The sequence below is a fragment of the Callospermophilus lateralis genome, chromosome 15 (assembly GCF_048772815.1).
Source record: "Callospermophilus lateralis isolate mCalLat2 chromosome 15, mCalLat2.hap1, whole genome shotgun sequence".
NCBI classification, from domain to species: Eukaryota; Metazoa; Chordata; class Mammalia; order Rodentia; family Sciuridae; genus Callospermophilus; species Callospermophilus lateralis.
Genome location: NC_135319.1, coordinates 93028838 through 93041373, shown reverse-complemented (window position 1 = coordinate 93041373; position 12536 = coordinate 93028838). Strand labels below are relative to the sequence as shown.

Below are 12536 nucleotides of genomic sequence, written 5' to 3'. Positions count from 1 at the left end.
TGGCCTGGCCACCTCCCAGGGGATGGGCACAGACCCATCCACGAGGGCTCCCCTCCTGGCCTGCCCATCTCCCATGGGTGAGGCGCGACAAGAGTGGCGGGGACACCCGGTTCTCTCTTCTGCACCTACTTCAGTGGATCATGAGATACTTGTCATCTGTGCCTGGTTTATTTCAAGTAGTAAAATGTCCTCAGGTCTGTCCGTGTGGTGGATCGTGTCCGAATCCCCTCCTGTCAAGGCAGAGCAGTGTCCCGTCACGCATTTGTTGGTGACACCTGGCTGCTCCCACGTCTTCGCCGCTGGAACTTTGCACTGTGCACATGGCGCCTGGGACTTCCTGGAGGCCCTGGGAGCCATTCTGTGTGTGACCCTGAGGAGCACGAGACTGCAGCTTTCTGCACCCACCGCAGGGCACCGGGTCGTGTCGGGTCCCCACCAGCACTAGCTCTGAGCCTTCCCTGGGGAGAGGTGCTGCGCCTATGATTTTGATTTGCATTTGTCTAATGGTTACAAAGACTGGTGCAAAGTCCCCTTGACGAGATCTTACCTCTGAGAAGGAGCCATGGAGCGCAGGGTCTGCATGATGAGACCCCAGGCCTCTGAGGAGGGGGACTGGGCCCCACCCCTCCTGTGGGGCACTGGAGGCTGATGTTTTCCAAGGTTTCCTGCCCACAAGGCAGTTATTGCTGAGGGCAGAGTTTGGTGGGCCATCTGCTATGGGGCGCAGGCTGGGTGTGAGGTCGGGTGCCCAGGAGCGCACATCGAGTCCGAGGTGCAGGCGTGGCTGGTGCAAAGGTGGAGACGAGGACCACAGAGCCAGCTGTTCCAAGTTCCAAGCCAGGCTGCCCTCAGCAGTGCTGGTTTTTCAAGTTCATCCCTTGCGGAGTATGACTGGGGTGTCTGGGGGTCCCCTGCATAGGGTAGCAGGCCCTGGTGTCCAAGTATCAGGGCCTCGGCTTTTGTGGCTGAGTCAGAGCTCTGAGGAGAGTCCCAGGGGAGCTGGGACGGCTCCGTGGGACCATGTCATTGCTGGGTGCATTGCTCTTCTGCAGACTCCTGCCGCTCCCTGATATGACCGGTGAGCCCTGAAGAGGTGGGGCATGGTCAGACCCACCCATCACCTGCAGCTCGGGGATAGCATATCATGGAGCCGGTGTTCCGTGCTCCATGGAGAGAGCTGCTGGTGGTCTAGCCACTGTCTGTGGCTGTGAGAACACAGTCCTCACCAGCTTGGGCATGGTGTAAGACTTTGTCCCTGGGCCCTATGGGATATCAGGACCCCTGGCTACATTAGGAGGGGCCAGGAGGCGCAAGCCTGCCGCTGGGACCCTTTCCACCCTGCCTAGGCCCCTCAGGGCCTCCCGCTCCCACCCCAGCCCCACTCCAGCCAGGGGTAGGAAGAGGCCACTGTGACCTCAGCGGAGCTTGCCCCCTCCTGGCACTGCCTGGTTGTGTTGGCTGTGGATCCCAGAGGCTGGAATTCCAGGCCTAGCCGCTGACTGTCCCAGGGACAGTCCATGGATGCCCAGGGCAGGGGGGAGGTGGTCTGAGTGTAGACATTGCCTTGGTGGGAGGCAGGGAGGGCCACTAGGCAACAGAGGACGCAAGAAGGGGGAGAGGGCCCTTAGAGCAGGTGGATGCCTGAGTGTGACCGACCCCGGGGAGTCTCCGCCAGGCCTGTGTGAAGAGCGTCCCCCTCCTGGGGGGGCTGCTGGCCATGAGTCTGTTGGAGGGAGAAGTCCTCTCCGGTGTTTGCTGGAGTTGAGGCGCCTTCGGCTCGAAGTGGCAGTGCTTGGGGCTCGGCCTGAACCCCTTGTGTGCCCCTGGACTGCCCCCTGTCATGCCAGGCTCCCCACCTCAGGAGGGTCTGAGCAGCCGGGCCCCTCAGTGCAGGGCCTTCTCTGGAAGCCCCCTCCTGGTGAGGCCCCATCAGCTTCCCAGCAGTGGAGCAGACGCCGAGAGCTCGGAGCCTGCCCACCCCCAGGCCCCTGCTCCCGAGCTGTCTGGACAGCTGTGTCCATCCTTCCTGGGGACGGTCACTGTCCACAGGGCTTGTCCTGTTCAGGGATGCTGCCTCGCCCTGCTGTCCAGCAGTTATCGGGACAGATGCCCACTCTGCGAAGTCCAGGGGTGAAAGAGCCCTCAGCACCAGGTGCTGCCCCCCGCAGGCTGCCTAGCGCAGCTCTAGGGGTCCCCTTGGGCTCCCAGGGCTGGGCCTTCAACAGGGGTTGCTGCCACTCCGGAGGCGGTGGGACTCCACCAGCCTCTGTACTTAGCATGCGAAAGCCGGCCCACCCGTTTCTCCCAGTGCTTCTCCCTCACCCTGTGGTCCTGGGCTGCTCCCTGCTCAGGGGAGGGTGGCTGGGGAAAGGGGGGGGATGGCCTGGGGCAGGTAGAGGGCAGCATGGCTGGGGACAGGTACTGAGGCTCTTCACCATGCGTGCCTGGGAGCTCCCCAGGGCTGGTGAGCCTGAGGGACGCTGGCTCCCCAGGGTCCTTGGAGGGTGCAGCTGGGGCAGCCTCTTGGAAGGGGCAGGAGGAGAGTGGAGACTAGTGGCTGCTGGACGTAGCTGGCACTGCCATCCTGCACAAGGTGCCCAGCTCTGCATGGGGGGGTCTTGCCCCCAAAAGCCTTGCCTAGATGGCCACTCCAGGGTGGCCTCCACAACAACCGGGCACTTCTCCAGACCCGTCCAGGCACTGAACCTCGGTTTCTGTGGTGTCTGAAGCTGGCCACCAGCCAGAGCCCTGGGGAGCGACAGATCCCCCCTGGTCCCCTGTGGCTCCTTGGCAGTGCCTGGGGCTTTTGGGCTCCCCCAGGTGGGATTAGAAGCAGTTTCATTATAATCTAGAGGGTTTAAGTGCCTGTTGTCAGGCATTTGCTTTCTGAAGAACAAAAATTACTTGGAAAGAAGAAGAGCTCAGGGGTGAATCACTCACATCTGCAGAACACGTCAACAGCATTGAATTACAGGGCAGTCACTGCCATCGCCAGCAGCCCCTGTGGGCGGTGGGCAGCCTTCTCAGGCCTCTGCAGCTCGCTCCTCTCAGGTCCGACTGCTTCCTCTCCACCTGGGCTGGAGCGGGTCCTTGGAGGGTGCCTCTCTGAGGAGACGGTTCCGTCAGGCCTCCCATAACCTCCCTCTGGGGTTTCCACTCACTTGTGAAACACTGCTCTGCTGGACCTGGGGTCCCTGTGGACAGGGAGGCACAGACCCCCACTCCAAGTTGCCCCTCCTTGGAGCCTCCCTGTGGGGGCTGGGCAGAGCCCGTGATGGGGGCAGCTGAGTGGGCTCTTCGGCGGGACATAGGCCTCTTCTCAGTCCTCCACAAGAGGACACTTAGATGGAATTCCTGAAGCCCACTCAGGGGGATCCCCGCACCAGCCCACGCCGCCTGAGACCCTCAGTTTCCATCTTTAGGGAACTTTGTCCCTCACAGGCCACATTCTGAGCCACGGGGAGGTGATCCTCCCCGGGTCCTGGGGACCTGCCCCGTGGCGTGGCCAGGTGTGCAGAGACCCCAGAGAGGGTCAGGTCACATGGGCAGGCGGCTCTCGAGGGGCAGGCACAAGAGCACCAGAGCAGCCCAGCGTGGGCCTGCTGGGGAGGCGCTGCCCCCGCCTTCCTTCCTGACACCAGCACCAAGAGCCGGGCCAGTGCCGCTGGCTCTCGGCCCTGCCGCTCCCCTGGGCAGCAGGCCCGCATCCCTCCCACCACCCAGCCTGCTGCTGCACGGCCCTGCGTGAATGACCCTCTGCGTCCCTCCACGTGTGCAGTGGACCGTCAGGCGGGAAGGGACCATCACTGTGTCCAGTGCTGGAGCACATTTCTGTGGCGGTTCCTGGGTCCCGTGAGTAGAGCTCACTTCCTCCCCCTGCTGGAGGTAACTGGACTGGACTGGAGACGGACAGGCTGCTCTGCGGCCGGCCAGCGCTGATGGCCAGTGCCTGTGATTCAGCTCCCAGCGAGCAGAGTGAAGTCCCTGCTGGAGAAGGGCCTGGAGCCGAGGCCAGGTGGGCTGGTGGCCTGCTGTGGCGGACGCTTATTTTCATTCTGAAATTTCCGACTGGCTTTCAAAATAATAATTTAAAAAATAATTGTAGGTATTTCATGAAAAGTTCCCTCACGGCTCTCTCTGCCGGGTGGCCTTCCAGTACATGGCGCATGCTTTCTTACGGCTCCCATGTGTGGCCTGCAGCTGGCTCTGCTCTGGGCAGGCATGGCGCCCACGTCCCTAGGGACCGTCATCTGCCCACTTGCTGGCTTGCAGCTTGGTGTGGGGCAGGTGATGACGAGGCCTGGCTCAGAGCCCTCGATGCAGAATGGCCACACCAGTACCTGTGGCCCCCAGTGACCCTGGGAACAGAGGGAGGAAGGGTCCTTGCCTTCACCCTGCAGGACCGAATCTCAGGGAGGGGCTCCAGGGACCGCCTGGAGGAGTCCAGCCCTCTACCGCAGTCTCAATAAGAAGACCCTGTGGAGTGTCTCTTCACGGTGCAGAGACCCTCGGGCGACAGGAGATCCTGCAGCTGCACGTGGACATGTGGGTGATGCCTCCCATGACGGCTGTCAGTAGTGGGAAGGAGGGTGTAAGGGCCAACTCCTGGGTCTCCCTAGATGGCTGCCAGGTGCCCGCATGATGTTAGTCCCCATCTTCTAAGGACAGCTTAAGGCAGCCATGTCTCCCACTAACTCTTCTTGCAGGCGCTTGCCCCAGCAGGAGGGGCTTCCTGTAGCATGTGCTCTGCCCTGGGACTCTGCAGCACCTCGCTCAGGGCTGCTGCCTGGCCTGGAGCGCATGTCAGTGAGGCAGAGGCAGGAAGTGCTGTTTGCCTGGTTTTCTTTCTTTACCCCGCTCTGAGGACCAAGCCTCCGCCTCCTAGGACCAAGCCTCTGCCTCCAAGGACCAAGCCTCCGCCTCCTAGGACCAAGCCTCCGCCTCTGAGGACCAAGTCCCTGCCTCCCAGGACCAAGCCTCTGCCTCCTCCGAGGACTAAGCCTCTGCCTCCCAGGACCAAGCCTCCGCCTCCCAGGATCAAGCCTCCGCCTCTGAGGACCAAGTCCCTGCCTCCCAGGACCAAGCCTCCGCCTCCCAGGATCAAGCCTCTGCCTCCTCCAAGGACTAAGCGTCTGTCTCCGAGGACCAAGCATCCACCTCCTAGGACCAAGGCTCCACCTCTGAGGACCAAGCCTCTGCCTCCAAGGAAAAGCCTCCACCCTCTAGGACCAAGCCTCCACCCTCTAGGACCTAGCCCCCACCTCCTAGGACCAAGCCCCCACCTCCAAGGACTAAGCCCCCACCTCCTACGTGCTTCAGTCAGAAAGGCCCTGAACGCAGGGAGCAGAGCAATGCAGCGTGGAACAGGAGCCGCAGAGGGAGAAGGCTGTGTGAAGGCAGATGGGTGGGAGGCTGTTGGAGCTGCGACCTGCGGCCTGTCCTCTGCACTGTGGTTGGAAGTGCCCTCGGGGGACAGAACGTCAGGGGATCCTGGGGGCCAGGCAGCCGAGGCCGCGGGGCACAGGCGGATCGCTCCAGGTTTGGCCGCCCTGAGCCCCCAGTGTCCAGGTGCTCTCCTGGCTGGACTCCAGGGCCCTTTGCAGGTCTGCACCTTCTGTCCCCATCAGCCTGCGCTGGCGCTGGGCAGGGCCGGGCGCTGTGGAGCTCTGCTGTTCCTGGGAGCGCATGTGTGCCCTTCCCCTGGGAGGCATGTGGCCTCGCCTTCTCCGCTGTGTGGCCTCTCCTGTCAGCACCTGGAGCCCAGGTCTGTGTGTCAGCCCATTCTGATTCTCCAGGTGACAGTCCACAAGAGGTAGTGTCCTCTGGGCAGCGTCCCCACACAAGCCACACGTTTTCTGAGAATGGCTGGCTGCCTATGCCCTACAGCTGGACAGTGGTGTTGACCTGCCGCCTGCTGGAATGCCGGCCTGGGGCCTGGTGTCAGGGCCTCCCCGGCTCAGCGCTCCCAGAGGACCCGGCCAGGCGGACAGCCCCTGAGGGAACCCTGTGGGGAAGAGTTGAAGGATCCTGCAGCACTGGGCTCTTCCCCTGACCTGGGCCAGGAGTCCTTTGGACAGCCCTCTTGCCCTTTAGGGCCCTACCTGCAGCTTTCTTCCTGGGCCCTCAAATATTGGCCCGGGGGAGGGGACAATCCAGTTGCCCTTAACATAGCTCAGAAGTCCCGAGAAAGAGCGTTTCCAGGGCCAGTGTGATAGCAGATGATCTGGCTTTGCATCGGCCAATTGCACTGTCCAGCACATGTCTGTCATTGCCTAGTGCCGCTGGTTTTCATCTTCTCCTTTGTCACTGTGCATTTCTGGGTGACTTATCACCTTGGGAGGTCATGGGAAAACACAGGGCACAGGAAAATGCAAGTTAAACCTGGTATTCTAGGTCCTCATGGTGGGTCTGGGTTCGAGCTCAGCCTGTGCTGGGCTGCAGTGTGCCTCTGGGTCCGGTGCTGGTGTTTGTGTGGTTCCTTGGAAACCACAGCCACAGCCATGTCTGGATGAGGAGGGAGGTTTAGGCTCAGGGGTGAGAGAAACTGCCCAGAAACCCTGAAGGCCGGCAGTCACCCAGACAGACCCAACACCGGGGTGCAGGGTGGGGCTGTGGAGCGACTGCCGCATCTGCTGCCTGAGAGACCACAGCCTGGGGGCACCGGCTGCCTTCCATTCCTGCCCTAGCAGCCCTAGCAGCTCCGTTCCTCTGCAGCGTGGGGTGGATACCGCGGCTCAGCTTTCTTGCTTGGCGTTATAAAGATTGTCCCGTATCACTGAAGTCTGTATGAATGTCACTTTGGTGCTTCCTGAGTGTTCATGGAACTTACCTGCCTGTGCCCAGCAGGTGCTGGGGTCATGGTGTCGGGCAGTCTGGTTGCTATGCATAGGACGGGGACGAACATCCTCAAGTGCAGGAATCTAGGGTGCGTTTCCACGAGGGAGAACACAGATGGTCTCCTCTGGCCCGAGATGATCGGAGGGCACCACTGAGACGTCTGCCTCTGGGTGAGGCACTGGGGTCTCGCACCCTGTGAACTCCAGATTCATCATTTCCCCGGACTCCCCTGGCCGTGCTTCTTGAAGACCCTCAGAAGTGCTCTGGCCACTTGGGCACCAGTGCAGTGCTGCCGCAGTCTGGCTGGGCACAATTCAGGAGCCACTTGTCAAAAGAAACTAACTTTATTTTTAGAACCACACACGCCAAACAAAACAGCTCCTCAGGAAAAACCCTCAGAGCCCAACTGCCACCACCGGCTTCCCACAAGCCACACTCCCAACCACCAGCCTCTTCACCTCCCACAATCCTCCTGCTCTTGAGGCCGATTGGCTGGGTCGTGTGGGCGGAGCCAAAAAAGTCCCCCAATGAGCAGCTCCGTGGCCTGAAAGGGCAGGGAAACAGCCCAATGAGCATCACCGCAGAGGAGCCAATCAGCTAGATGTTGCTGGGGCCGCTGTGAGCCAATCATCAGCTGGCAGTCTGAAAGTTTGCTGGGGCCCCTTGGGCTGTGGCTCTCAACACTGGGCCACCTGCATGGACAGCCCACCCTGTGGTTTGAGCCTACGCTGGGTGCTCTCAGGCTTGGCCTGCTGTGTGTAGAGATGCCCGTCACAGCCTGTCCTGCTGAGGGCTGGCCTGGTCCTTGAGAGCTGTGTAGCAGGTGCTCCTGCCCAGCCACCCTGTGGAGATGCCCTTGGCCTTCTGTATGTAGAGATGCCTGTCACAGCCTGTCCTGCTGAGGGCTGGCCTGGTCCTTGAGAGCTGTGTAGCAGGTGCTCCTGCCCAGCCACCCTGTGGAGATGCCCTTGGCCTGCTGTGTGCATGGCACAGGGCTCACCATGCCTGGAAGGGTCTGGGTGTGGGTTCTGTGGCCAGCACCCTGTGCCTCAACTCCAGTTTCCCTTTGGAGAGCCCGTCCTTGATTCTGACAGATATTCCTTGGCCACAGGAGACGCAGCTTCTCACTTCTCTGCCCCAGTCTTCTCTGCCCAGCAGCCAATTAGCAGTACATTAGCGATGTCAGCATGTTGGCTGACACCACAGTTCAGTGCCCAGAGAGCATGCTGGGAGGGCTGCGCGGGGCCCAGGCAACACAGGGCTTCTTGCCGCGGTGGACTGATGGTCCTGGGGTTTCGAGGGCTTCCTGGGGGCTCTCTGTTGAGTGGGTTCTCGTCCTCCCCAGCAGCCCTCTGAGCCATGTGCTGATCTGAGCCCTAGGAAGGGAAACTGGGGCTCGGGAAGGAGGGGCCCCCTGCCCAGGTCATAACTGGTAAGGACTCGTGCAGTGCTCCCTCCATGGGCCAGGCCACTGCAGGCCTGGGCTCAGGCCTAGCTGCTCTTTGCCTGGGACCCTGTCTGTCTGCAGAGTGCCTGTTCACGGCCCTGTCCCACTATGGCTGGAGCTGCTGGTCCTTTCAGAGTGGTCCTGGGGATGGAGGGGCTCGGAGCTCCGCCCCAGGTGTGTGCTGAGTAGTGCTTGGCCCGCCAGGTGTGCATTGTGCAGAAGCGGGACACGGAGAAGATGTACGCCATGAAGTACATGAACAAGCAGCAGTGCATCGAGCGCGACGAGGTGCGCAACGTCTTCCGGGAGCTGGAGATCCTGCAGGAGATCGAGCACGTCTTCCTGGTGAACCTCTGGTGAGCTCCCAGGGCCTGCAGGGCCGCCTGGGCAGAGGGACTGCCAGGGCTGGATCCCGTCCACATCCTCTTCTGCAGACTGCCCTCCCTGCTGCTCCCTGGCCTTGAGCCTCTGGGATCCTTCATACCTCCCCTCCCAACCATCTCGCCTTCCTCTGCCCAGGGCCAGTGGGAGGCCAGGGGCCTGGGCACACTGAGGCCAATGCAGCATCTCCACTGGGCCTGCTGGAAGCCCAGAGCTTCCAACAGTGGAGGTGTGCTTCCCATGGGTGTCTCGCACTGAAGTGGGGCCTGGCGTCAGGGCCTCCCCTGGTGTTAGGGGTTGACCTTGAGTTTCTTGCAAACCAGCCCCAGGAGGCACAGGAACCTGCAGGCCCTGGGGAGTTTCACCCTCCTCTCTCCCCCCAGTGCAGGGGTCCTCCCTGACCCAGGGCTCCTCTCCATGGTGGGTTCTGCTCTGTGATGCTCTTTCATATAGGTGCAGACAGTCCATGGAGCACATGGGGGAGCCCTGGCCAAGCAGCCTCTGGAAGGTTTAGGAGCCCCTCTCCCATAGGCCACTTAGAGGGAGAGGCAGCCCAACTCGTGCTAGGGATGAGGGAGGGCAGGTGTGTTCCTCTTGGGGTGGACCTGGGCAGCTCTTCAGGGAGTAGCCAGAGCTCAGACTTCCCCCACCAGGTGCTTGCCTGGGTCCCCACAGTAGGGTGAGAGACTTCAAAGTGGGCTGCACGACATGGCTCAGGAGCAGGGTCTTGAGGCTCTGCTCCATGGTGACAGGGGTGAGTGCCTGGACAGGCAGCTGGGGGAGATGGAGTGCTGACCTCAGGCCCCAGGCTGCCCAGGCCTAGAGGACAGAGCAGAGAAGCTCTTTGCCCCCCTCCTGTGTGGCAGCCCCAGCCCCTGCTGTGTGTGGCCACTGTCCTCACTCGCCCAGCCCCCAGGCTGGTTTCCAGGCAGGAGAGGGGCTGGTGGGCCTGTCCACTCCTTGTGGTCGTGGTCTGTCCTGTTTCAGCATCCCAGGGCCTCAGGCCTAAAGGTAGGGGACACAAGCACCAAGTGCCGTTAAGCCTGCCCTTCGCCTGTGGCCACGGAGGACTTCTTGTGAAGGGAAGGACCTCAGATCTCCCTCCTCTGTGGCCTTGGGGCCCTCCATCTCTGAGAGCAGTGTTGCCTAGTGGTCAGGAGCACAGGCTGCTGGGTTGGATCCTCCTCCCCCTGCCAAGGACAACACATCTAACCTCCCTGTTCTGCTCACCTGTGCAAAGGGGGTGGAGTGGTGCTGTGCTGCCTTCTGGAGCATCTGTATGGGCGGAGCTCCAGTCTGTGTGGGCGGAGCTCCAGCTGGAGGCCTCCAGTCACCCTAGGCTTCCACATGTCTTCACTCCAGCTGCACAACTCCCAGCCCACTGCCAGCTGCTGGGGTGGCCCACTATCACAGGGCCACACGGGCAGGAGCATCATGGCCTAGCCTCCAGTTGGGGCTACAGGCTCTTATTCACGGCTTTCTAGGACCCTAGGCCCTTTTTGTAGCCTAATGTCCTGATCCCATTGTTCTGTGGCTCTCTTCCCTAAGCTCCAATCTGTACCACCTCCTTGAGGTCACCCTCCACTGAGGATGAAGACAGGATGGCTTATGGAGGGCAGTAGAGGGACAAGGCATGAAAAATGAGTTCCTTGTGACTTTCTTCTTGAAAAATCCAGTTCTTTAAATGTTACATCTGAGAGCTCTCAAAAGAAATTACAAAGCAGAAGGAGGACTGTAAAGTGTTGCTTAGCTACCACCATCATCATCACCACCATCGCCATCACCATCACCACCATCATCACCATCACCACCATCACCACCATCACCATCATACCATCACCACCATCATCACCATCACCACCCTCACCACCATCACCATCATACCATCATCACCATTACCACCATCACCACCATCACCACCATCACCATCATACCATCACCACTATCACCATCACCATCACCACCATCGCCATCACCACCATCGCCTCACCACCATCGCTATCATACCATCATCGCCATCATACCATCACCACCATCACCACTATCACCATCACCATCATACCATCATCACCACCATCACCATCACCTCCATCGCCATCATACCATCACCACCATCACCACCATCACCACTATCGCCATCACCACCATCACCATCATACCATCATCACCATCACCACATCACCATCACCACCATCACCATCACCATCACCACCATCACCATCACCATCACCACCATCATCATCACCACCATTATCACTATCACCACCATCACTACTATCACCATCACCACCATCGCCATTACCACCATAATCACCATTGCCATCGCCATTGCCATCACCACCATCACTATTATCACCACCACCATCACCACCATCACTATCATACCATCACCATCACCACCGTTGCCATCATACCATCAACACCATTACCATCATCATCACCATCACCACCATCATCACCATCACCACCATCACTATCATACCATCACCCTCAACACCATTGCCATTGCCATCGCCACCATCACCACCATACCATCACCATCATACTATCGCCACAATCACCACCATCATCACCACCACCATTATCGCCACCATCACCACCATCGCCATCGCCACCATCGCCATCACCACCATCATCATTGCCATCATCACCATCACTATTATCATCACCATCATCACCATCACATCATCACCATCACCATTACACCATCACCATCACCATTATCACCAACATCGCCATTATCATCACCATCACCATTATCATTACCATCACCACAATCACCACCATCATCACCACCATCACCACCATCATCATTGCCATCATCACCATCACTATTATCATCACCATCATCACCATCACATCATCACCATCACCATTACACCATCACCATTACACCATCACCATCACCATTATCATCACCATCACCACAATCACCACCATCATCACCACTATCACTACCATCACCATCACCACCATCACATTATCATCACCATCACCACCATCATCATTACCATCACCATTGCCATTGCCATCACCACTGTCACTATTATCATTACCATCATCACCACCATCACCACCATCACCATTACACCATCACCATCACCATTATCACCAACATCGCCATTATCATCACCATCACCATTATCATTACCATCACCACAATCACCACCATCATCACCACCATCACCACCATCATCATTGCCATCATCACCATCACTATTATCATCACCATCATCACCATCACATCATCACCATCACCATTACACCATCACCATCACCATTATCACCAACATTGCCATTATCATCACCATCACCATTATCATTACCATCACCACAATCACCACCATCATCACCACCATCACCACCATCACCATCACCACCATCACATTATCATCACCATCACCACCATCATCATTACCATCACCATTGCCATTGCCATCACCACTGTCACTATTATCATTACCATCATCACCACCATCACCACCATCACCACCACCACCATCACCACCATCACCATTAGCATCACCATCACCACCATCCCATTATTACCACCGTCATCACCATCACATCACATCACCACCCTCATCATCATCACCATCACCATCACCCTCACCATGGTAGCAGTGATTAAATGCAGTCCTTCCCTCAGCACCACACCAAGCATTCACCGGCACTCTCTCATTTCTTCTTTAACAGCCCTCCAAGGCAGATGTTTCTATCTCGATTTTACAAAATAAACCAGGGCAGCCTGAAATAACCCAGGGACAGACCCTGTGTTTCTGCTCTCCCTTTGTCACTTAGAGACATTTCTGGGCCCTTGCTGGGCCACCTCCAGGACAGGCTGTTCTGCCTTTCCCCAGGATCTCAGCTC

The 12536-nt window shown here is 58.9% G+C and overlaps 1 protein-coding gene across 1 annotated transcript in view; it reads left to right on the top strand.

Annotated features, from left to right (window-relative positions):
• Positions 1-12536, top strand: part of Stk32c (serine/threonine kinase 32C) — a 65067-nt gene that overhangs the window by 39891 nt on the left and 12640 nt on the right. Inside the window, exon 3 of the mRNA XM_077105395.1 lies at positions 8489-8640. Within this exon, the coding sequence (XP_076961510.1) occupies positions 8489-8640 (152 nt within the window). The remainder of the gene's footprint in view (positions 1-8488; positions 8641-12536) is intronic.